We start from the raw sequence: 25,270 nt of genomic DNA, 5'->3' as shown, positions 1-25,270 counted from the left end.
CTTCCTCCTACTGCTGCTGGAGGAGCCACTGATACATGGAGCCAGGCTGGTTGTCTACGACTGGTGCATTCCAGGATTTTCCCAGAAACTGGTTTCCACCACGACCATCACCACACAGCACATAGTGGCTGCAGCAGGATTGGGACTCAACGACACCGAGGCGGTAGCTCAGCTGCTCAACATGAGGTCTACCTGCCGCACAACACAAGAGACTTTTTTACAGCTACGAAGTAAAAACCTGTCTGAAGGAGAGCTGAGGATGATGAGGGCCTACAACAGGGGAGCAGAGTGTTCACACCACAGAGCTTGGGGTGGTAGTGTGCTTAGTGGGAGCTGGTGAAGATTTGGTTTTCTTTTTCTTTTGTTTTCTTTTTTCTTTTTGTTATGTACATTGTGTAAACACGACGTCATTGCATGTTGTGCGTCTTGGGAGAGAGATCCCTCCTCTCTTGCTCTCCCTGAGGCTTCTTCCTAGTTTTGCTCCCTGTTAAAGGGGTTTTTAGGGAGTTGTTCCTCATTTGATGCGAGGGTCTTAGGACAGGATGTTGTGTTGCTGCAAAGCCCCTGAGGTGATTTTGTGTTTGTTATGTTGGGCTATTTTATTTTGAAATTCTGTTGTTTTACAAATACTTGTTTAGACTACTCAAATGTTTTGCTTTTTTCCCCTCGAAACTGTTTTTTGTATGAGCTGGATTATGAAGAGGTGATTGTGTTTGGGTATCAGCTGTTGGACTGTAATGTATTCGGAATAAATGTACTTTTTTAAAATCAAAAATCTCTCTGTGTATCACTCTCCCCCCTCCCCCTCCCCCCTCTCTCAGTGTATGTATCTCTGTGTATCACCCCCCCCTCTCTGTATATGTATCTCTCTGTGTATCACTCTCCCCCCTCCCCCCTCTCTCTCTGTGTATGTGTCTCTCTGTGTATCATTCTCCCCCCTCCCCCCTCTCTCTCTGTGTATGTGTCTCTCTGTGTATCATTCTCCCCCCTTTCTCTGTGTATGTATCTCTCTCTGTGTATCACTCTCCCCCCCCTCTCTGTGTATGTGTCTCTCTGTGTATCACTCCCCCCCTCTCTCTGTGTATGTGTCTCTCTGTGTATCACTCCCCCCTCTCTCTCTCTGTATGTATCTCTCTCTGTGTATCACTCCCCCCTCTCTCTGTGTATGTATCTCTCTGTGTATCACTCCCCCCTCTCTCTGTGTGTATATCTCTCTCTCTGTGTATCACTCTCCCCCCTCTCCCCCCGTGTATGTATCTCTCTGTGTATCACTCTCCCCCTCACCCCTCTCTGTGTATGTATCTCTCTGTTTATCACTCTCCCCCTCACCCCTCTCTGTGTATGTATCTCTCTCTCTGTATCACTCTCCCCCTCTCTCTCTTTTTCTGTCTCTGTATGTATCTCTCTCTGTGTATCACTCGCTCCCCCTCTCTCTTTTTCTGTCTCTCTGTATGTATCTCTCTCTGTATCACTCTCCCCCCTCTCTTTTTCTGTCTCTGTATGTATCTCTGTGTATCACCCTCTCTCCCCTCTGTCTCTGTCTCTCTGTGTATGTATCTCTCTCTGTGTGTAGCAGGCTCCCCCCTCTCTTTTTCTGTCTCTGTGTATGTCTCTCTCTGTATATCACTCCCCCTCTCTTTTTCTGTCTGTGTATGTATCTCTCTCTGTGTATCACTCTCCCCTTCCCTCTCTCTCTCTTTCTGTCTCTGAGTATGTATCTCTGTGTATCACTCTCTCTTTTTCTGTCTCTTGTGTATGTCTCTGTGTATCGCTCTCTTTCTCTCTCTATTTTCTGTTTCTGTGTATGTATCTCTCTGTGTGTATCTCTCTCTCTCTCTCTCGCTGTCTCTCTCTGTGCACCACCCTCTATGCCTGTCTCTCTCTCTCTCTCTCCTACTTAATTACAGCTGACATATTACTTCCCATGCCTGCTGTTCATCATCTCTGCAGATCTACATCTAGGGTCCGTGCAGGGATAACTGCACAGACAGTATGACCTGATGTCATTCATATTTAATATCACTCAAAATGCCCAGGTCTCCATGATTTCACATATGTCACAGTGGAACATGGAAATGTGTGTCAGGATCTTAAAATGGAGATTAGGTTAGCTTGGAGATTACATTTGTAGCAGGAGATGAAGTTACTTTTTTACTATCAACTCTTTCTTCAAAGTTCACCTTGCTTTATGGTGTAACCCAGGAGCTATTAAACGCTTAACCATGGTAGTGTTTTGTGCTATGCCTGCCTATGAATCTCAAGAACAAACTTCAAATAGCTTCAGTGTCCTAAAATAATTTCAAATGTTGCCGTTTATGTTTGGGGAAAAAGTAAATATGAATTCTTCTTGTGTAAATTATGTGTGGCGACAGGCATGGGCACAAGTCCTGAATACTGGGATGGCATCCAGCGCTTTACCTGTGCCCCTGTCCATAGGATTAGTGATTGTGTCTGGAAAGGCAGCCGATGTAACATTTTTCCAAATCAGTATGTGGATTGACAAACCATACCGGATCGGTCAAGGCTCCATACTGGATCAGTCAAGGCCCGGGTTAACAACAACCGCCACTGGTGCTGTGCCCTCACAGGGTACCGATGGATACTGTAAAATTCACTGCGTTGGCCCCTAAGAAACAGGGAACAAGCTGAAAGAAGAAGATTGTGTAAATTATGTGTGAATGCCTTCAAGCTGTCTGTAGGGATCCTGATGATTTGTTAACGGTTTGGTGGACTGGGCCTCGGAGACGCAGGACAACAGATATGCAGTGGAATCTGTTTACATTGGGATCAGGATATCATCTGGATGATATGAAGTCTTCAAAAAACAAATCCCCTTCGTATCACCACAACTGAGGCTTAAGACTCATCATCTTGATAAGTGGTTGTTGCTAAAACTCGTCAAAGAATAATTGTGGGTAACGGGTTGTGTTGCCACCTGTTTGGAAAAGCTTGGAGGCAACATTAAGGACCTGAAACAATGTGTTGCTTCGCTTTGCATTACTTTGGTTCAAGGCATGTTGGGACAGGAGACAGATGCCTTTCCACGTGCTTTCATTGCCGTGTTGTGTCATTGTGTATTTTGTGTCAATGTTGCGTTCTTTGTATTGAGCAGGTTGGAAAATCAGTGGTCCGTTCACAGCATGCTGTTCAAGTATTCTGATGAACCATATATGAGGCCAACAGGATTACCATTTATGATCATAATCATGGGAATGATGAATGTTGCAAAATGTAGATTTTATACTGTTTTTCCCCTTTAAAAACGCCTTCAATTCCATTTACAAAACAAAACAAGATTTTTGTCTGTCTCTTGCAGGTTTGAAGGTCCTCTTGGAGTTAACGAAGATGGCTTTCCTCCTGCTAACAGCGGCAGCAGTCCTTTTGGATGTAGCCAGATGTCAGGGGATCATGGGTAAAGGAAAGGACAGCTCACCGTTGAGGTTCACGCACCAGCTGTATAACACCACCATCAAAGAGAGCTCTGCCCCCCGAACATATGTCCAGATTCCAATTCGGATGGGCATCGAAGTGGCAGATCCCTTCTGGGACATCAAATACAGCCTGGTGTCAGGTGATGATGATGGCCTTTTCCAAGCAGAGGAGGTGAAGGTCGGTGATTTCTGCTTCCTGAGGATTAAGACACGTAGCAGTAACTCTGCGCTCCTCAACAGGGAAGTCAGAGACAGTTATATCCTCACTGTCGAGGCCACTGAGAGCACTTACAACTACCAAGCCAAGACCAAAGTGTCCATACAGGTGCTGGACACTAATGACCTGAAGCCTCTCTTTTACCCTGCTTCATATAATGTGAATATCATGGAGGACACGTCACTCAAGTCAAGTGTCATCAGAGTGAGTGCCACCGATGCCGATCTTGGAAGCAACGCAGAATTTTTCTACTCTTTCACCAGCAGAGCCCATCCATTTACAGTGGATCCTTTCACAGGCATGGTCAGCCTTGTAAAGAGGCTCAACCACACCAGGAATACCAGATATGACCTCACAGTTTTAGCCGAGGACAGAACTAAGAAGATATCTGGTGTTCAGAAGTTTGGGAATGTGGCCAAGGTTATAGTAAATGTGCAAAAGAGGTCCTTGGCATCTGGAGTCATCATGCTTCCTTCCAAACCCACAACTTCCATTGATGGTAAAATAACTCTTGATGTCCATGTGGAATCAGGCATGAAACCAGTGGAATCCCTAAACATTGTGGGAGGGGATCCTCACAAGTGGTTTGAGATTATCCCCTCAGGCGTTCAGGGCAACGACTTTCAAGTGATCTCCACCAAAAGGATTAACTGGGCCCAGAACCTGTTTGGACTAAACCTGTCCCTCCAAGCTAAAGACAGGAGCTCACCATCTTTACTCTCACCAGTTACACTCGTCCATCTCCCAGCCCCTCATTACATCCCATTAGCATTTCTAGAAGACACTTACATCATTACATTGAGTGAGTTTTCACCATCTAAAACTCATGTGGTTAGAGTTTCTTTAACCTCAGTGCCTTCTAATATTACCTTTCATATCAAAAATAATCTTGATAGCATTAAATTTTGGATAAACCCCAAAACAGGAATCATTGTTACTACGGGGACATTTGATTATGAATTAAAGAACCGTTACGAGTTTGATGTGATAGCCAACCAAGGTGAAGCTGAGACTCATGTCGTTGTTGAGATAACTGATGAAAATGACAACAGCCCCAAATTCAGCCAAGCCTCTTACCAGGCCATGGTGGAAGAAAACTCCCCTGTGGGTAGCAGTGTCTTGACAGTATCAGCTGTAGATGAAGATAAAGGGGAAAATGGTTTGGTGACTTATGCTATTGCCAACCTTGGGCACTTACCATTCACCATAGATCCCTTCACCGGTGTTATCTCAACCTCCCAGCACTTGGACTATGAGCTGATGAAACGCCGGTACCACCTGAGAGTCTGGGCATCAGATAGCGGGCGCCCTTTCGCACGAGTCAGCGAGTGTGCTGTGACAATCACCATGAGTAACGTCAATGACAACTTTCCACTGTTTGAGCGGGTGGACTGCAACGCTACTATACCATTGGATTGGCCTGTAGGTCACACAATCACTCAACTGTCAGCCATCGACATGGATGAGCTGCAGCAGCTGAGATTCACCATAGAGTCAGGGAATGACCTTCAACTGTTTTCTGTTGACTCTGTATCTGGGGCTATCAAGCTCAACCAGCCCATTCCCCTCATTTCAGCTGAGACACCAGCACCAATCTCTCTGAGAATCACAGCGACAGACGGCAAACATCAGTCTGACCCTTTGTTCATCACCATAACAGTCACTAAAAGAGGTGATGATGCCACGACTCAATGCCAGGAGACTGGCATTTCCAAACAGCTGACAGATAAACTTATAGAAACAATCAAACCAATTTTAATTGACCAAGATGAGGAATCATTCTCTGATATTCATATCATTAACAGATATTCTCCCAAGTTCGAACTCAACATCCCTGGATCTATTGACCTCGCTGAGAACTACCCACTAAAAGACACTATCGTTCAGTTCAAAGCCACAGACAATGACACAGGGTTCAACAGCAAGCTAGTGTTTGCTATATCCAGCGGGAATGAGGATGGATGTTTCGCCATAGACACCTTCTCTGGGGATCTTTACTTAGTTTGCCCCTTGGACAGAGAGAGTAAAGAATTCTACATACTAAACATAACTGTTTATGATTTGGGTGTTCCACAGACGTCTGCCTGGAAATTCATTGCTGTGAACATACTGGATGTCAATGACAATCGCCCAATTTTCAGTCAGTCTAGATATGTAATACACATCCCTGAAAACACAGAAGTGGATTCCAGCATTTTCAAAGCCCATGCAGTAGACCTGGACTCCAGTGCGAGTGGTGACGTCCAGTACTCCCTTCTAACATCAAATGAGATGTTCAGCATTGATGGACTAACTGGGGAGGTCAGGGTCATGGCTCATTTGGACCGAGAAATCTCACCCAGACATGATGTTCGGATTGAGGCAAGAGACCAGGACAAAGTTGGCCCTCAGCTTTTTTCCACCATTGACCTGGTGGTGGTTTTGGAAGACGTCAATGACAACCCACCCAAGTTTGTACCTAAGACCTACAAAGTAAAAGTCCCTGAAGATGTCCCTGTAGGCACATTGTTAGTCTGGCTGGAGAGTATTGATTTGGATTTGGGCAGTGGAGGTCTCATCACCTACAACCTTAAAAACACAGAGGGCGGGATCTTCCACCTCGACTCCGCCACCGGCTCCCTGACGCTTGAGAGGGAGCTGGACTTTGAGAGACGGCCATTTTACAACCTCACAGTTCGGGCGGTTGACCACGGCCTCCCCCGCTCCCTCTCTTCCTCCTGCTTTGTTGAGATTGAAGTTCTAGATGTCAGTGAGAACCTCCATCATCCGACATTCTCTGAGTTTGTATATGAGGCTGGCGTGATGGAAGATGCAGCGGTAGGGACATCCGTGGTGACTCTGGTGGCGTTAGACAAGGATGTTGGCCATGACGGAGTAGTCCGATACCACATCCATGATGGCACCGGCCTGGGAATCTTCACCATTGATGAAGAAACAGGTAATACCAATATACCTATTATGAGCATTAGTAGTATTTGTGATAGGACAAATATTGATGGTTTTATTGGTATTTTTATTTTTGAGTTATTCAAGTACAATCTATTTAATTTGCTTACAAGCAGTGGTCAATCAAAAACATCCCTATCAGGGGTGTCTGGGTAGCGTAGCAGTCTATTCCATTGCCTACCAACATGGGGATCGCCTGTTCGAATCCCCGTGTTACCTCCGGCTTGGTCGGCCGTCCGTACAGGCACAGTTGGCCGTGTCTGCAGTTGGGAAGCCGGATGTTGGTATGTGCCCTGGTCGCTGCACTAGTGCCTCCTCTGGTCAGTTGGGACACCTGTTCAGGGGGGAGGGAAAACTGTCAGGTGAAAAGAAGCGGCTGGCGACTCCACATGTATCGGAGGAGACATGTGGTAGTCTGTGGCCCTCCCTGGCTCGGCAGAGGGGGTGGAGCAATGATCGGGACAGCTCGGAAAATAGGGTAATTTGCCAAGTACAATTAGGGAGAAAAGGAGAGGGGGAAAAAAACCCTTCCGAATCTATTAAGTATTGTAAGATATGAAACACATTAAAACACATAAAATATTTTGGGGGAAAAAAGGGACTATGATAAAAGTTACAGTTCATTTAAACGTCTTTAGATATTCTTGAAATTCCGATGCATGTCAAGGGAAATTCCTCAGCAGCCCTTCAATGATTGGTATGAGCTCAGAGAAATAATTTTCTCTTGAGAACATGCAGAAAGAAATGTATGGTTGCACAACATGCTATTTTCTTGGGGGTACTTATTTTCCTATACATCCTGTGCAGAAGACACCGCATAGCCTCACAGCATATCGGAGCACATTCCATTAGCCCGCTTCTGCACTTAGGACACAGATAAAATCAGGGCAAACAGACTTCTGTCATGACAGAACACAGAAGAAGTGCATGTGGCTTTTTTTCTCCTTCTGCTGTTCTGTTTTGAAATTCCCCTCCGGTTGGCCATATTTCCAAAGGAATTGCTGCCGTCCTTTATTTTTCTCAAGGCACTTGAGCGTAGATAGGCAAGTCAAATATCCCTCAGCGTTTGACATGACTGAACTACCATTGCAGAGTTCTATTCAGCCTTTTTTTTAAATGGAATATGTTGGCACCATGCCAGTACTGTTGTAATCAGACTGATAACAGTTTTTCCAGAAACTGAGAAAAGCAATTAATGGCAACTCTCCAGGGTTGTTGGAGTGGTTAAAAGCAGAAATGGTTGGATTTACACTTGACTGATAAATTCCCAAGTTAACATTTTGTAAGACTTTAATAGCATCTTATCTTTCCAGTTAGACAAATATTTCACTGTTTCTCCTCTCTTCAGGGGTGATCCGCACCACCGAGACATTGGACCGCGAGACTATCCCACACTACTGGCTCTCCGTATATGCCACAGACCTGGGAACGGAACCTCTGCGGTCCTGGACCCATGTCTTTCTGGAGGTTCTGGATGTCAATGACAATGCTCCAGAACTTTCCCAGCCCGTTTACTTTGGTTCCGTCCAGGAGAACCTGTCCAAGGCAAATTCGGTTCTTCAGGTGCATGCCACGGATGCGGATGTCTCCTCCGAGGGGAAACTCTCCTTCCAGATGTTGGACTCTCAGCGTGCAAACTTTGATGTTGACCCGAAGACAGGTAAGACACGCTGGGTCAATGTAAGATACTATCCAGACCACCGCATCAGATGTGGTTTTGTTCTTCAATGAAATGTTGGGATTTTTAACAAATTTATCTCACATGTTCAAACAGATATTACCACACTGATGCTAAAAACAGCTATGGATTCTTTGGTTAAAAACATTTTAATCCTTTGAAAATGTGGTCGTGGATGTTTGCATTCAAACAGATGTCCTCGTTGATACTTTCTAATGTATTGAGTACATGAAGCGATACATAGTTATCACAACATGACATTAGTAGTATGTGATGTGGATGGTTGGTGTCTGGTAGGACGGGCGGCATGGTGGCACAGTGGTTAGCATGGTTGCCTCACAGCAAGACAGTCCTGGATTCGAGCCCCGGGGTAGTCCAACCTTGGGGGTCATCCCGGGTCGTCCTCTGTGTGGAGTTTGCATGTTCTCCCATGTCTGCGTGGGTTTCCTCCTGGTGCTCCGGTTTCCTCCCACAGTCCAAACACATGTAGGTCAGGTGACTCGGCCAGGTGAATGGGTGTGCGTGTGTGTGGGCTGTGTGATGGCCTGGCGGCCTATCCAAGGTGTCTCCCCGCCTGCAGCTAAATGACTGCTGGGATAGACTCCAGCATCCCCGGGACCCTGAGAGCTGGATAAGCAGTTTGGATAATGGATGAATTGATGGATGGATGGATGGATCTCCCTCTGATCTGCAGGCTGTAAGACGGCCCTCAGGACTGTAACTGGGATATAATCAGGTTTACTAATTTATTAGACATTGAACATGAAGCAGTATTGTTTTTTAAATAATAATATCTAATATTCAGCAATGAAGCCTTATAGAAGTTTAATTGAGTTCCCATCTTCAGCTTTTGGGCAGTGTAGTGTTGGAACTTTATTACTTACTGTAGCACGTTGACTGGACACTGCAGCGCTCACTGGGAGCCATGTTCTTTAGTAGTTGATCTGGCAGTAAGACGGTACGTAAGCTGTGAGCAGTATTATTCTATTCCTGGTTGGAAGTTATTTTCTTTCCCGTGCTCAATTTGCAGTTTGGTTCAGGCTCCCATAGAAAAAATTGGATGCATGTCATCTTTCAGGAATTGTTGTGACATTGTGCAATGCCCTTCTATATCGACATGTTCACTCAAAGGGATTGATTGGAAAACACAATCATAAAAACCCGAGAGTGTGTATTATTTCCCACAAGAGAGGCGGAAAATGGCCTATACCTTCCAATTCAATGCTTTGGCAAGTCTGAGCAGATCAGCAGAAGCAGAGCCGGGGTGTGTCCCGGAGCCAACACTGAAAAAACTCCTGTCTCTCCAATCTCCCCCACAAGTCACTCACAGATGAACCCAGCTGAGGCCGAAAAAAGATGAGAGGTTGCAGAAATGAAAAAAAATAATAATAGAACACCCAACTAGGGAGGAAAAGAAATCCAGCACCCCCCCAAAAAAACCCCAAAACAAAACAAAACTTAGTCTTTGACAGGTACAGGTGAGGCATTCGTGTCACCTGGTGAAGACTTTAAAGTGCAGGCTAATTAGTGTAGCATTAGCCGTGCTGCTGCTGCTGCAAGCCGCTGCAAGCCGCTGCAGGCCCGGTCCTCCTGCGTTAATCTGCAGGGAGCTGCAGTGTTTGTCCACACCCCCAAGGCCAATACAGCACAATACTGAGAGAGTGGCTGTGTCAGAGAGAACAGGAACTCACATCATTTCGAGGAAAACATAATCTGTTGAGAAAAAAATGGTGTAGGACATAAAGCAGGACTTTTTGCATTGGCTTTTTTCCCACTCAGAGTGAGACTGGAAAATTTCTGTGTCTTTGCTAAGAGTCCTCCTTTTTCCTGTTGCACCATTATTGCTGTACTTAATCTGCCTTCGGGTAAATACTACAGCTCTTGATTGTTTTGAATGTAAATGAATCACAATCATGCTAAAAGGGTTTAACTCGACCTACTGTGCACGCCAACAAGTTATTAAAATGAGTAGGAGGAAGCTAAACAGTTTGTATCCAGTGTGTACATTTACAGTACATTTACATGATGAATGCAACCCTCCACCTATACTGTCTGCCCATATAATTATGTCTTCATCAGACTAAGATTATTATTAGTTTACACCGAACCCATTAAATCATAATTCATCATTTATTTAAGGGCGTCTGGGTAGCGTAGCAGTCTATTCCATTGCCTACCAACACAGGGATTGCCGGTTTCAATCCCCCGGGTTGCCTCTGGCTTGGTCGGGCATCCCTACAGACACAATTGGCCGTGTCTGCAGGTGGGAAGCCAGATATGGGTATGTGTCCTGGTCGCTGCACTAGTGCCTCCTCTGGTCGGTCAGGGTGCCTGTTTTCGAGGGGGAGGGGAAACTGGGGGGAATAACGTGATCCTCCCACGCGCTACCCAGATAGCAAAATTACTGTGGCCTGGACCTGTCCCACACCTGACTTTCATCTTTCTTTTATCCGGCCCATATACCGCGTGGAATGGATGGCACTTGGGCGGTCCACTCCTGTTTGCCAGATCTGGGCCAGAACCAAGCCATAGCAATGCCGCATGTGCCACATATTTGCCAAAGGTGGCCCATATTTATTTTGTGATATTTGGGCCATATTCACCATTTACCCCACGGGCCACTTCAGGGTCACATCCAGATTACATGTTGCCCAGAGCACCACATCTTTGCTAAAAAAGGCCCACATTTGATTTGGCATATTTGGGGCATATTTGCTATTATACATGTGGGCCACTTCAGGCTCACATCCATTTTGTCAGGGCCAGAAGAAGGCCATCAGTGCTGCATCATTGCCTGACGTGGCCCACGTCCGGATGCTATCTGGGTACGTCCCCCTGGTGAAACTCCTCACTGTCAGGTGAAAAGAAGTGGCTAGTGACTCCACATGTATCGGAGGAGGCATGTGGTAATCAGCAACCATCCCCGGATCGGCAGAAGGGGTGGAGCAGCAACTGGGATGGCTCGGAAGAACGAGGTAATTGGCCAAGTACAATTGGGGAGAAAAAGGGGCAACCCCCCCCCCCAAAAAGGATTTATTTGGCCTCTTTAACCACGTAGACTGAGTTCTCCCTCAGCATTTTAAATGTGTGCACGTGTGAAGCAGGTTGCAGAGAAGATGGACCAGCGTGTGTCCACGAGACAGAAGACTGAATGACTGTTGATCAGATATCAGAAGTAACCATTGAATAAATCCCTGTAAGCCTGTTGGGTGGAATTAGTTTAATTTTACACCAAGAAGGAACAACCAGCAACACTCGCACAATCAGCTTTATCAGATCAGCCTCAGTAAGCTCAACACCACGCAGAATGCCTGTCGCCAAACCCGTTGAGACTGGTTTCTTAAGAGTTTAGTCCACTTTGCCTTATCTCAACAAATTGAGATGTAACCCATCATTAAACGAATGATGACTGGTGACATGGATGTCTTGTCTCAACACGACTGAAGTGACTCAGACGAGTGTGACTCAGCTCTTGTTCCCTGTGCAGTGCTGAATGCTTTGCTGGAGTTTCAGTATCTCGTTTATAAAACTAGAAGTACCAGTTAAATGTAACAGCTACTGCTTTAAAAGGAAAACAAAGTTAGGAGAAGCCAAGTCAACAAGAGGCTGTGAGTCTGTCTGGAGACATTTGCTGCTTTGAACATACTGTTGGCTGTGATACCAGTTTCTACAGTCTTCATCTGTCCTCCTCTCTGGCCTGGGCCCCTACAACACCACACACTCACACTGACTTCTTTTCACAGCTCCATTTGGTACCAGAAGCTTGGTGACCAAAAGGCTTGAATGCAGCGGCGGCTTTAGCAAGATTTACCTGGGGTAAATAAAATGGATTGCATTTATGTACAAGCGCTTTTCTAGTCTACCGACCATCCAAAGCGCTTTACAGTGTATGTCTCACATTCCCACACTGATGGCAGAGCCTGCCACTGCAAGGTGCCAAGCTGCTGATCAGGAGCAGTTGGGGGTTCAGTGTCTTGCTCAAGGACAAGGAGCTGGGGATTGAATCAGCAACCTTCTGATTACTGGACGACCCGCTGTACCTTCTGAGCCATGCCGCCCCACTCTGTAAAATTCAAAACGATGCACAAGTGTTTCAGTGATGTCTGGCTTCAACACAAGGGTGCCCCGGGCTTCCAGCGGGGGGGGGGGTTATTTCCCACAGACAAATTTAAATTTCAGAGACGTTATTTCCTGCATTTTGGTGATTTTCTTTTTTTATGCAGGTGAATCACATAATAGTGAGAAAGTGTGAAATCAACTTTTCTGTTGAACACTTAACCTACACCTATCTATTTATTTATTTATTTATTTATTTCTAAAAGAAGTTTAAGGAACTATCAGAGATAAGATTTATATATTTTGTCACACATGCAATAAAGACTAACAATTAGTTTTTTTACCAAAACATTTTTATTGATTCTTTGGATGGATGGATGGATCAACAGACAGACAGACAGACAGACAGACAGATAGATAGATAGATAGATAGATAGATGTGACATTGATTGGTGGATTTTCTCGGGTCTGGTGGCGGGCACAACCATTTTTTTCTTTATTCAGGGGGGCAAAGTAAATTCTAAAATGGTGTGTAAAGAAATTTACACCAACTACAGAGAAATCTTATGAACTTTCAACACCATTTTTTAAAATTATTAATGGCCTACAAATAGGGTGGCAGCAGTTGGAACCGCCACAGTTTGAATGCAGCTATATGAAGGAAACATAGGTATGCCATCTACTCCTGCTGCATGACTGATAGCCAACCATGCTGCATATCTTTTGTATTACAATTTATATTCTAGAAGAGAACCACTGTGTAGAACTGATGATATGACGCTGCTAAAGTGTTAGCTTCCTCCATTATGGAATATGTATAAGGACGGCACAGAGGCTCTGATCATAGCAGCACAAGAACAAGCACACAGGACCAGATCGGTTGAGGCAGGGGTCTACCGCACAAGACAAGACTCAACATGCAGGCTATGTAAGGACGCCCTGAGACAGTCCAGCACTTAGTAGCAGGGTGTAAAATGCTAGGTGGGAAAGCATACACTGAAAGGCATAACCAAGTAGCTGGGATAGTGTGCAGCAACATCTGTACTGAATACAGACTGGAAGTCCCCAAGTCCAAATGGGAGACACCACCAAAGGTGGTTGAGAATGGCAGCGCTAAGACCATGTGGGATGTCAAGTTCCAGACTGACAAGCAGGCGCTGGCTAACCAACCAGACATTGTGTTGGTTGACAAGGAACAGAAAACAGCAGTACTGATCGATGTAGCAATCCAGAGCAACAGCAACATTAGGAAGAAAGAGCATGAGAAGCTAGAGAAATACCAAGGGCTGAAGGAAGAACTAGATCAGATGTGGAAGGTGAAATCTACAGTAGTCCCAGTGGTAATATAGGGGCACTAGGGGCTGTGACCCCCAAACTGGGAGAATGGCTCCAGCAGATTCAAGGAACCAGATCTGAGGTCTCTGTCCAGAACAGTGCGGTCCTAGGAACAGCTAAGATACTGTGCAGAACCCTCCAACTCCCAGACCTCTGGCAGAGGACCCGAGCTTGAGGAAGACACACACCGCCCGAAAAAGGGGGTCGGATGTATTAAGTTAGTTAAAGTCGTGTACTTGACTGGTCTTGAAATATCACCCTGAGTCCACTATGTATGTGTGAGACCGAGTCCAGACTGGAATACTACAGCAGTACTAGTATGGGAAAGTGGTGTTAATGACCAGTAGGGAGCCCAGTGGATCTGTCTGTCTCTCTCTTTCTGTCTGTCTCTCATCTCTGTATGTCTTTTACTCTGTCTGTCTGTCACTGTTTCATTATAAGACATTGTGATTTTCTCAGGAAGGTTGTCATGCCGCTTTTCTAAGACATTGTCTGTTTATCCACCTCTCCCCTTTTCCCATCATGTGGAACAAAACTACATGAAAATGTACACAGACGGTAAACAGGCGGTAAACAGCTGTCTCGGCACAACAGGATGGTGAAAACAGATAATCCTGTGAAAACTTGGATTAGTTTTGACAGCAGTGTGGCGTGGCGGGGCAGACAGCTGACGTGGGAGCGGCAACGCGTTGGTGGTGTTTCTAATGACAGAAACACACTTTCTAATGTCTCCCAGCTGCCCTCACACAGCCCCCCTTCCCTGCCCTCACCCCACCCGGGAGGGCTGTTTGGACTGTCATAACAAACTGCATGGCCCCGCAAGGGGGTAACACGGTTTATAGCCCCCCCCCCCATCTACGGAGAAACACCGCAAGCCTCTTTTGTCCTTCACTCCTGATTCACAGAAAAGCCTTTGTCAGCAGACACCAGCCAGTTCTCCTACTGCTGGCTTAATAGGGGCACACGATATCGGCTGATAAAGACTTTAAAATGAAATATCGGCATCGACCCGAATGCCGATACGGCAGGCTGGCCACATGACGCTTTAGTCATGCATGGGAGCTGCGAGCCACTCAGCAGGCGCGTCACGCGGACGGTTTTACCCGCTGCTGCGTGTTTGTGGCGTGTGGTCGAGTGCCGGCCGTGTTTTCCGAGGAGATTTCAAGTAGGCTAATTTGCAAAAATGGGCACGTTAAGTGGCAAATGCTTTAACTGGTAGTGAGCTAATTAACTTGGTCATTGTGACTACAGGATCATGGATACACATGGATTTGCTTTAGTATTTTAATGTGCAATGAGAAACCCCCACAGGGCTGCATCGTATTGCCTCTGGTACAACGAGGAACTTACTGTTGTAATTTTAAACAGATTCTACTCGTTTTTTTACACAGTTCTGTGCAGACGCGGATCTACGGGGCGGCAAGGGGTGGCAGCTGCCACCTCTGGGACACAGTCTTGCCACCCCTGTTGCCACCCCATTTATAAATCAGATAATATGTTTTTAAAGTATATTTTATGTACACGCATGGTGAAGGTCAATGAGACCCGCACCAAACTCATCTCAAACAGTAGAGAACAAAATACATTCAATGAAATCCGAGTTTTGAATAATAATACGTTTAGAATAATGTCCATTGCCCACCTCCTTGAACCTCATGCCACCCCTTTGCCACCCCAGGAAAAAAATCTCTAGATCCGCCACTGGTTCTGTGTAGTCTTGGCTGTGTCGTTTTAGCTGGCACGGGAGTTGCGATTGAGAAGAGATGTCTGCCTCTTGACTCGGTCTCCCACGCCGGCTCGTCACAATACTGTTGCGAATTCGGGGGGCAGCTGGGAGTTGCCACAGCCGGGACATGAACCCGGGTCTCCCGCACCACGGGCGACTGCGCTAACCAGTGACTGAAGGGTCCCGACCCGTTAGCCGAGGGCTAGCGAGTCTTGTCATCCATGATCGTGACAATGCTTTTCATTTTAGTTGGCAGCCCCCCCCCCCCCACTTAAAACATTTTCCCGTGCACCTGGACACAAAGATGAGCTGCGTAGCAGCTCCACATCCATCCTCCACAGCAGAGGCCTGGTGTTCTCTGTCGTTAGATGGAAAACAATATGAGCATGTAGCAGCATCGGCCAGAATGAGTTGGAAAATATCGGCATATGGGATAACGGCAAAAATCCAATATCGTGCATCCCTATGATTTACAGATTAGTGATTTTGGGTGTAGAATACCTACAACTAGATCCAGTTTACCAATAAATCTAGTTTGTCTCTACATGTATAGTTCACCACTAAATCAACTTTACCAGTGAATTTAGCTCATCAGTATATGTACTTTACCAAAAATCTACTTTACCACTACATTTCATTTCTGACTAATAACAATTCACCACTAAAGAATGGATCATTACATGTACTTGACAAAACAAATCTAGTTCACTGCTAAATCTAGTTTACCACACACACACACACACACACACACACACACACACACACACACACACACACACACAGAGTGAATGCCTTAAGCCCGGCTCTCCACAGGGAAACAATCCCCTGATTGCCACTTCCACAGAAAATAACCTGGGGGAGTTTAAAGTGCCTCTTGCTGTGGGTGCGTCCAGGAAAACTTGATTGTGGAGTTGGTTGGGCGCTGTCTGTATTTTGTGAGAAATAGATGTGCTTCTGAAATGAGGGCAGGTGGTGTGGGAGAAGGAGAAAGAATATACTGCAGGATCATGGGGCTTCTGACAGGGGTTCAGCTTTACACCACCCAGCTTGGTTGTGCCTATGTGTGGCTGCGTATACGTGTGTTTGTATGTGTGTGTTTGTCTCTGTGTGGGTCCCTCTGTGTTTGCTGGTGTGTATGTGTGCGTGAGAAACTGGGTGTGTGTGTGTGTGTGGTAGGTTGCCTGCCTGGGGCTGATGACAGGTGTTTTCTGCATGTGGGGGTTAGGACTACACACACACACACACACACACACACACACACACACACACTCACTGCACTAACAACAACCCTGTTTGTTTAGGTGTGATCAGCACTTTCGCTTTTATAGACTGGCAGACAGACAGACAGACAGACACACACACACACACACACACACACACACACGCAGACACACACACACACACACACACACACACACACACACACACACACACACACACACACACACACACACACACACACACACTGAGCAGAACCAGCCATGCTGACCCCGTGTGTGTTTGTTTAGGTGTGATCAGCACCCGCGCTGCCCTGGACCGGGAGGAGAAATCTGAGCACAGCGTGGAGGTGAGAATCTCCCTCTTTCTTTTTTCTTTTTTCTTTTTTTTGGCATTTTCTGCCTTTATTTTTGATCGTGATAATAGAGAGACAGGAGAGGCAGAGGGGAGAGAGGCGTGACATGCAGCAAAGGGCCCGGACCGGATTTGCTTGGGGTTCTTTTAAATCCCACTTTGTCCACCTTTTCCGCCACTTTCTTAAACAGTTCGCCATTCCGCGTTCTCCTTCCATCCATGTCCTTTAGGTATTCACCTCCTTCAGCTGACACAACAACACAACTTGAAGTTTGTCTCCTCGTCTGTCCAGAAAACACAACATGACGTTTGTCTCCTCGTCTGTCCAGAAAACACAACGTGAAGTTTGTCTCCTCGTCTGTCCAGGAAACACAACATGAAGTTTGTCTCCTCGTCTGTCCAGAAAACACAACGTGAAGTTTGTCTCCTCGTCTGTCCAGGAAACACAACATGAAGTTTGTCTCCTCGTCTGTCCAGAAAACACAACGTGAAGTTTGTCTCCTCGTCTGTCCAGCAAACACAACATGAAGTTTGTCTCCTCGTCTGTCCAGAAAACACATGAAGTTTGTCTCCTCGTCTGTCCAGAAAACACAACATGACGTTTGTCTCCTTGTCTGTCCAGAAACACAATATGACGTTTGTCTCCTCGTCTGTCCAGAATGCGTTGTTCTCGCTCCAGCGCTCGCCATGTTGATACTGTTGATACTACGCTGTTCAACTTCCGGGTGAAAGACCGCCGTGGGAACTATGGAGCATGCGCAGAACGCCTAGGCCAGTTCAGGGCTGATTGAAGCGTATACATGCCAGAGTAAATCCATCCCCAACCGCGTTATCTAGTTGTGTTAGTCCCACTTCCGGAAACTCAATTTAGTATGATTTCAGTCAGACTAACAAGTTTACATGTCTTTTAAAAGTCCAGTTTTAGCCGGACTACCACAATAAATCCACTTTTTTCAACATCATGTAAACGTGTATTCTGACAATGAATGTGTTTTCTGCATGTAACCCATCCTACTGTTTAGCAGTATACTTATATTGTATACCATCCTACTGTATAGCAGTATATATATTTATATACTGTATACCATCCTACCGTATAGCAGTATATATACTTATATACTGTATACCATCCTACTGCATAGCAGTATATATACTGTATACCATCCTACCATATAGCAGTATATATACTTAGTATATACTGTATACCATCCTACCGTATAGCAGTATATATACCTATATACTGTATACCATCCTACTGCATAGCAGTATATATATTTATATACTGTATACCATCCTACTGCATAACGGTATATATATTTATATACTGATTACCACCTCCTGTATAGCAGTATATATACTTATATACTGTATACCATCCTACCGTATAGCAGTATATATACTTAGTATATACTGTATACCATCCTACCGTATAGCAGTATATATACCTATATACTGTATACCATTCTACTGCATAGCAGTATATATATTTATATACTGTATACCATCCTACTGAGTGCAGCTGCAGCGCCCGGGGACACCACTTCATCTTTCCATACATCTGATGTGAATTAAAGTGTGATTCCATCAGATCTGTTTGAGCAAATAAAACTGGATGTAGGTTTGCATCATATGTCAATACTGCAACAGAAACACGAGCCAGTGAAGATGGTGTGACAGAGGACACGGGGATTAAATTCTATTTGCATTTTATTTTTGTGCGTTTCATTTTATCATACAGGATGTTTAACACCTTGAGTGATAGTGATCACTTGTATGTGAATGTTGGGGATTCTGTTTGATGTTTTGCCATTTCTGGCAAACCTATTTTATTCAAAATGGCAAAATTTGCATGAAACACTTGGACGGAGACGTTGTCGGTGACATCATCCTCACCTGCCATGCAGAAACAGGGAACATCAAGTATTCCTCTGCCGGAATGGTTTCACAGCCTCATGTTTGAGCAGTCAGCTGGTTTATTAATATATCATTTACACTATGAATATATTTATGAATATATCATTTACAATATGAATATATTTATGAATATATCATTTACAATATGAAGCTCTTCTTTCTCCTTTTTTTATTCATTCATTCAATCTATCTTTCTGTGTCTGTCTGTGGCCCATTGTTTTATTCTAAATATAAATACATACATCTGTCTCTCCACTTCCACGATCCAACTGTCCATCCATCCATTCATGCATATACGTTCATCCATCCATCCATCCATTTATCATCCATTCTTTCATACATACATACATATATGTTCCTCCATCCATCCATTTATCCATCGATCATCCATTCTTCCATACATACATATAAGTTCCTCCATCCATCCATTTATCCATCTGTCATCCGTTCATCCACCTATATATGTTCATCCATTTATCCATCCATCATCCATTCTTCCATACATACATACATACATACATACACATCCATCCATTCATACATACATTTGTCTATCCATCCATCCAACCTCACATTCCCCCACCCATCCATCCATCCATCTATCCATCCTCTTGTTCATCCTCTAGGTGATAGTATCAGACAACGGCTCCCCGGCTCTGCGCTCCACCGCCACTGTGGTGATTCAGGTGCTCGACAGCAACGACAACCGGCCAAAGTTCACCGACAAACTCTTCCATGTCAAGCTGTTGGAGCAGCGGGCTCACGCTGGCAAACAGGAAGTATGCAGGGTGGTCGCCCGTGACGATGACCAGGGCTCCAACGCTGAGGTGACCTACAGTTTCCACGAGAACCAGGACAAGAGATTTGAGATTGACCCGGTGACTGGTGTGGTGACGTCTAAGGGGGACTTTTGGTCTGGGAACTACAGTATTCTCACGGTAAGACACCCTTGGAAGATTCTAAACTGCTAATTTGCTTTTCTATCAGTGAATAACATTGGCTAGAATCATTAAATACTGTTTTGTTGTAGTGGGAGCTGTATATTGATGCACTCAAACAAAATGATCCATATGCTTCATTGTGACACAGGCAGCATTCATGACTAAAAGTGTTGTGTGGAGGATGACGCTCACGCTGCCAGTGTTAACAGTTATCCCACTGTGGATAAGCATCCCCCAAATCACAAAATCAGAACTTCACTAGTCTAGATTAGAAGTGGTTATACTCACAAAATACTGATGACACAATCAGTTTGTGGAAATATTTCAATTAAACTGTTACATGGTCTGAAATAACTTGGTTTGTCTGTGGGCTTTCCATGTCTCTTAGTAACCAGTCCACGGTGCATCTATCCCTGTCATGGTCAGTCTGGCAGTGACAGAACTCAACAAACGTGGATGATGATTTTCCCCATCTCTTTGTATTCTGTGTTCTTTACTGCGGGAGATAACATGACTTTCCCTCATTACCTTCCTGTCGGACAGTTAGCTGTTGAACAGTTTTGTGTGTATTGCATAAACAACATCTGGTTCAATGTGTCTGGTCACTTTCACAATGCAGCAATCGAAAAGCCCAGGGAAGGCCGACTAAGCTGTTTACATGCACCCTAAACCCAGGTGTGTTACCTTTGTTAGGCTCACTTTATAGCTTCAGATATAAAGATGGTGAGTTGGCAGAGAAATGCTAGTTGCTAGGCTAGCCATGGTAAACCGGTAGAAATAAGGATGATTTTTTTTCCCGCGTCAGTAAAATCCTACAGATCTTCTCTGTAGTTGATTGTGTGCCATAATTGTGTGCTTTGGACACATTTTGTACACATTTTGATGGTACAAGATAAAAATTAATCGACATACTTTCTTGGTTCATTTTCTGCATTCCCTGAGGGGTCACGTCATATTTTTTCTATTCATGCGCTCGTTTTAATAAATCACTTGTCCTTGGAGTTCGGTACGTGTTCGCAGATTCACAGAAGGTTGAATCAGTTCATCTGGACACAAGGTTTACTGAGAGAAACGTTTCATCATCATGTAAGTGACCTCTTCAGTCTCAACTGACTGAAGGTACCCCACCCTTATAAACAATACAGTGACTGCAGTTACCCCCACCCTTATAAACAATACAGTGGCTTAACGACCAAACCAATGATCAGTTTCATATGCAAATAACTGTGACCATTAACTAGAGTTACAATGACCATGTGTACTATTCACAGAGGATTGAGGAATAGTTGCAATCACAGAATTGTAAGATGCTGACAGATGTACTCTTAACCCCCCCCCCCCTTTGGTTCAGGGATGGTCGTTCCCTCTTCACATAGATGGCCTCTTACTCCCTGTTCAAACCAGCGCTCCTCCCTATCAAGGATGTGCACATCCTCATTCCTAAAAGAGTGGCCACTGGCCTGTAGATGATGTAGACTGTGGAGTCCTGGCCTGTAGATGGTGTAGACTGTGGAGTCCTGGCCTGACGTCTTAGCTCTCCTGTGTTGTGCCATCCTCTTGGCCAGCGTCTGTTTGGTTTCCCAGATGTACATGTGCTACATCCTGAGATTTAATTTTAACCAAGGTGTCGTCCACAAATCTGAACCAGTGGCTAGGTGGTGTCCCTGGATAGGACATCAGAGTCTCTTTTCCACTTCTTCCATATACAAGATGGCCACCACAGGTGGGACTGGGGAATCAATAGCACACCCATGCCTCTGCCTATAGTATTTCCCCTCTATGTGAGGTACGTGGACTGAAGACAACATAAGGAGCAGACACACTTGGTCGGTATTAAGGGTGGTCCTATTGCTAAGGGTCTGGTCGTTTTCTAATTTCATACGGACTACCTCCACTTCATCAACAGGGACACACGTGAAGAGGGACTTAACGTCATAAGAGACCATTGTTTCATCCCCCTCCATAATGATGTCCCTCACCTCATCTACAACATCCATAGTGTTCTGAATGTGGTGTTCAGTACTGCCTACCAATGGGTTCAGAATAGATGCCAGAAACTTGGAGATGTTATAGGTCACTGAGTTAATCATACAAACAATAGGCCGTGATGGCACATCCTGTTTATGTGTCTTAGGTAACCTATACAGACTAGGTGTAGCTTCCCCCTGGGTATAATCCATCCATTATCCAAACTGCTTATCCTGCTCTCAGGGTCGCGGGGATGCTGGAGTCTACCCCAGCAGTCACCGGGTGGCAGGCGGGGAGACACCCTGGACAGGCTGCCAGGCCATCAGGACCCCCACACACACACACACACACACACACTTTATTTACAGTTGATGTCATTTTAAATAAGATTACTATAGCAAATAATCTTACCTTCGGATAATGGATGGATGGTTAGCGTGCATTCCTAAACCCTTGTCAAACCGAACACAGATGTAGAACACATTATAATTTCATCTCTTTCCAACCTTTGCTGACAGATCAGGGCAACAGACGGAGGCAGTCCGTCGCGGTCCTCCACCATGCGTCTGGACATTGAGTGGGTGCTGAGGCTGCCGCCTGCCACCGAGCCTCTGACGTTTGATGAAGCCCACTTCACGTTTGCCGTCATGGAGTCGGAACCCGTCACCCACATGGTTGGAATCATTATGACAGAGACACAGAGGCTGAGGTGGTTTGAAATCATAGGTGAGCAAACTGAACACACACACACACACACACACACACACACACACACACACACACACACACACACACACACACACACACACACACACACACACACATTGAGACATGTTCTGGAGGTCTAGAGGAATGTGATATATCAACTCTGATGAACCACAAATTGGTTCCCAGGTTCTTGAGTTCACATTTATTTACGTAATACAGTTTAATGAAAAAAGAAATCTAGCCAGTAACTGCCATGTAAGAGGTTTTATATGAGAGGAATTTGTCTCTGCTCAGCACTGAAGCTGGAAAGGATGTCCAATGAGGAAATTATATTTGACATCCACCATATTGCTTTTTCCACTGCAGTGCTGACTCTCGTAGTGTCGGCCCGCAAACCCCATCCAGATGTCAATGAGCGTCCACTAAACAGCAGAGAAGATCTTTTCTGAGCGTCAGAGAAACTGGTACGACCAGCTACATACAGCAACTTTCTGATAGGAGACCACAGACCACAAACAGCACTAAAATCATCTGTTAGCACACATGTATATCATGGATGGGTGGATTTATATCATCTATAAAGAACAGACAACAGGGTGTTAAAAGGAGGTATTTTAGAAAAAAAAGGCTGTCCCCATTAAACTACGCAGGGAATTGAAGCCCAAACCCAGCCTGCCAGTTTACTTTTACTTAATGCAGGACCGACCCTGCCTTTTTACTGTAGTAGTAAAGAGCATTAGCATTAGCCAGAACCATCACTGTCCCTGCAGGACGCTTCGATGTTAGCTTCCATACTTTGACCATAAACTAAACCAGGGGTGCCCACAATTTTTTGACTCGTGAGCTACTTTTAAAATGACCAGGTCAAAATGATCTACTCATATTAAAAATAATAATAAAAATACTCAATACATGTTTTACATATATATGAACATTTATATGCAGTGTGTGTATTTATATACATGTTGTGTTACATATATAGTATTGCAATGGATTTGCATTTATATTGGACCTTACACAGGCAATAATCATACCAAGCATTTGCTACTACACTATGTTGAAATTGCATCACTGCATGAACCTTTACAGCTGTGGTAAATAGATTTGTGATCTCTACCTCTCTACTCTGAGGATGAACTGCACTGGAGGGAGTCAGACAGGTTGCATAGTTCGGACAGTAGCTGCTGGTAGTCAGCCTCAAGCAGGCCTCCAAATGATCATCTGTCATGGTGGAACGGTATTTGGACTTGATAATCTTCATGTGAGAAAAGGCTGACTCACACAAATAAGTAGAGCTGAATAATGCCGTCAAGGAGGTTGCGCATTTCCTCATGTTTGGGTACTTGTCCTCTGTAAGTAAGTTCCAAAACTCTCCATGCGCCCTGGACTTAAGCTGAATGTCAGCCTGTACTGTCAGCATCTCATCCTCCACTGCAGACGAGTTCAGGTGAAACAGTGTTGCCATTTTTGAGGCAAGGGAATCCACCTCTGTATCTTCCCCAAATAGGTAGCACATAAATGTAGCGATTGGCTCAAGCAAAGCAAAGTCTTGAAACCATTTGTCAAAGTCTGACCGGACATTTTCAATCTGCTCTGGGTAGCGTGCACTGTCAAGTTGCGCACACGCCCTCCCTTGCTTCTCCAGCTCTGCTGCGAGGTTTCGAAGTTTCCCAAATCACAGCGCTGCAACTTTGAGGACAGAAGTTGCATTTTCCGTTTGAAAGCGTTAACTGAGCTGATCATGTTTACCACGCTGTTGTCTTTTCCTTGCAGCTCTAAATTAAGCTCGTTCAACATGTTGGTTAAATCAGTTAAAAACGCCAAGTCTAGCAGCCACTGATGTCATTAAGTTGCTTGTGTTCCGCATGTTTAGTGACAAGGAGAAACTCCTTAATCTCCGGACAGAGCTCTCGAAATCTCTGCAAGAATCTCCCTTTACTAAGCCATCTCACGTCAGTGTGTAGCAAGAGGTCAGAGTAGTTACAGTCGGCCTCTTCCAAATGTGTACGAAACAATCGTCTTTGAAGAGACCTCGCTCGAATAGAACAGGCGGGTTTGGTTGCCACATCCATGATCTCTTTCATGTTTAGCATTTTTGCACATAATGCTTGTTGGTGTATTATGCAATGGTAATTAAGGAAGCCAGGGAAAGCATCGTCCTCCCTGCACTTGGCAATAAATCCATTAGAGTGGCCCACCATAGCAGGCGCACCATCCGTGGTGATTGACACCAGTTTACACACTGGGAGCTGGGTTTTATCCACAAAGTTTTTGAAGATCTGAAAAATGTCCTCTCCCCGCGTGTGTTCCTTCATGGGTAGTATTGTTAACAGCTCCTCTTTTGCGGTCATATCTTGAAACACCAGCCGAATGAAAATGCACAATTGGGCCGTATCACTTATGTCCGTAGACTCGTCCAATTGTAGTGAGAAACACTCGCAGTCCACCATGTCCCTCCAAAGCTGCTGTGTCAAATCATCGCCCATCCCTTCACAGCGCCTTGTGACAGAATTTCTTGATAACTGGAGAGCTTTGATTGAAGATATTATTTCTGATTTGTTTTTAAAGTCCCGAAACAACGAATCTGCTGCCTCAAGGAAGGCCTCTTTCATCATCTCTCCATCTTGGAAGGCTTTCTTATGCTTAATGATGGAGTGACTCACCCGTAAAGATGCTTCGGTGGCTGCCTTTGCCTTTGAATTCAGCTGCGTGAAAAGTGACTGCTGGGCGATTAACTGCGATTTTAGTTCCCTCACCTTTCTCTTTCTCAGCTCGCCT

General features: G+C 45.0%; 1 protein-coding gene across 1 annotated transcript in view; it reads left to right on the top strand.

The window, feature by feature from the left end:
• Positions 1-3,345: 3,345 nt before the first annotated feature.
• Positions 3,346-25,270, top strand: part of fat2 (FAT atypical cadherin 2) — a 132,424-nt gene continuing 110,499 nt past the window's right edge. The window contains exons 1-5 of the mRNA XM_056275045.1: positions 3,346-6,586; positions 7,943-8,254; positions 16,898-16,956; positions 19,502-19,813; positions 22,303-22,510. Of these exons, the coding sequence (XP_056131020.1) occupies positions 3,346-6,586; positions 7,943-8,254; positions 16,898-16,956; positions 19,502-19,813; positions 22,303-22,510 (4,132 nt within the window). The remainder of the gene's footprint in view (positions 6,587-7,942; positions 8,255-16,897; positions 16,957-19,501; positions 19,814-22,302; positions 22,511-25,270) is intronic.

The sequence above is a fragment of the Lampris incognitus genome, chromosome 1, assembly GCF_029633865.1.
Source record: "Lampris incognitus isolate fLamInc1 chromosome 1, fLamInc1.hap2, whole genome shotgun sequence".
Lineage (NCBI taxonomy): Eukaryota > Metazoa > Chordata > Actinopteri > Lampriformes > Lampridae > Lampris > Lampris incognitus.
This window is presented reverse-complemented; position numbering and strand designations above follow the sequence as displayed.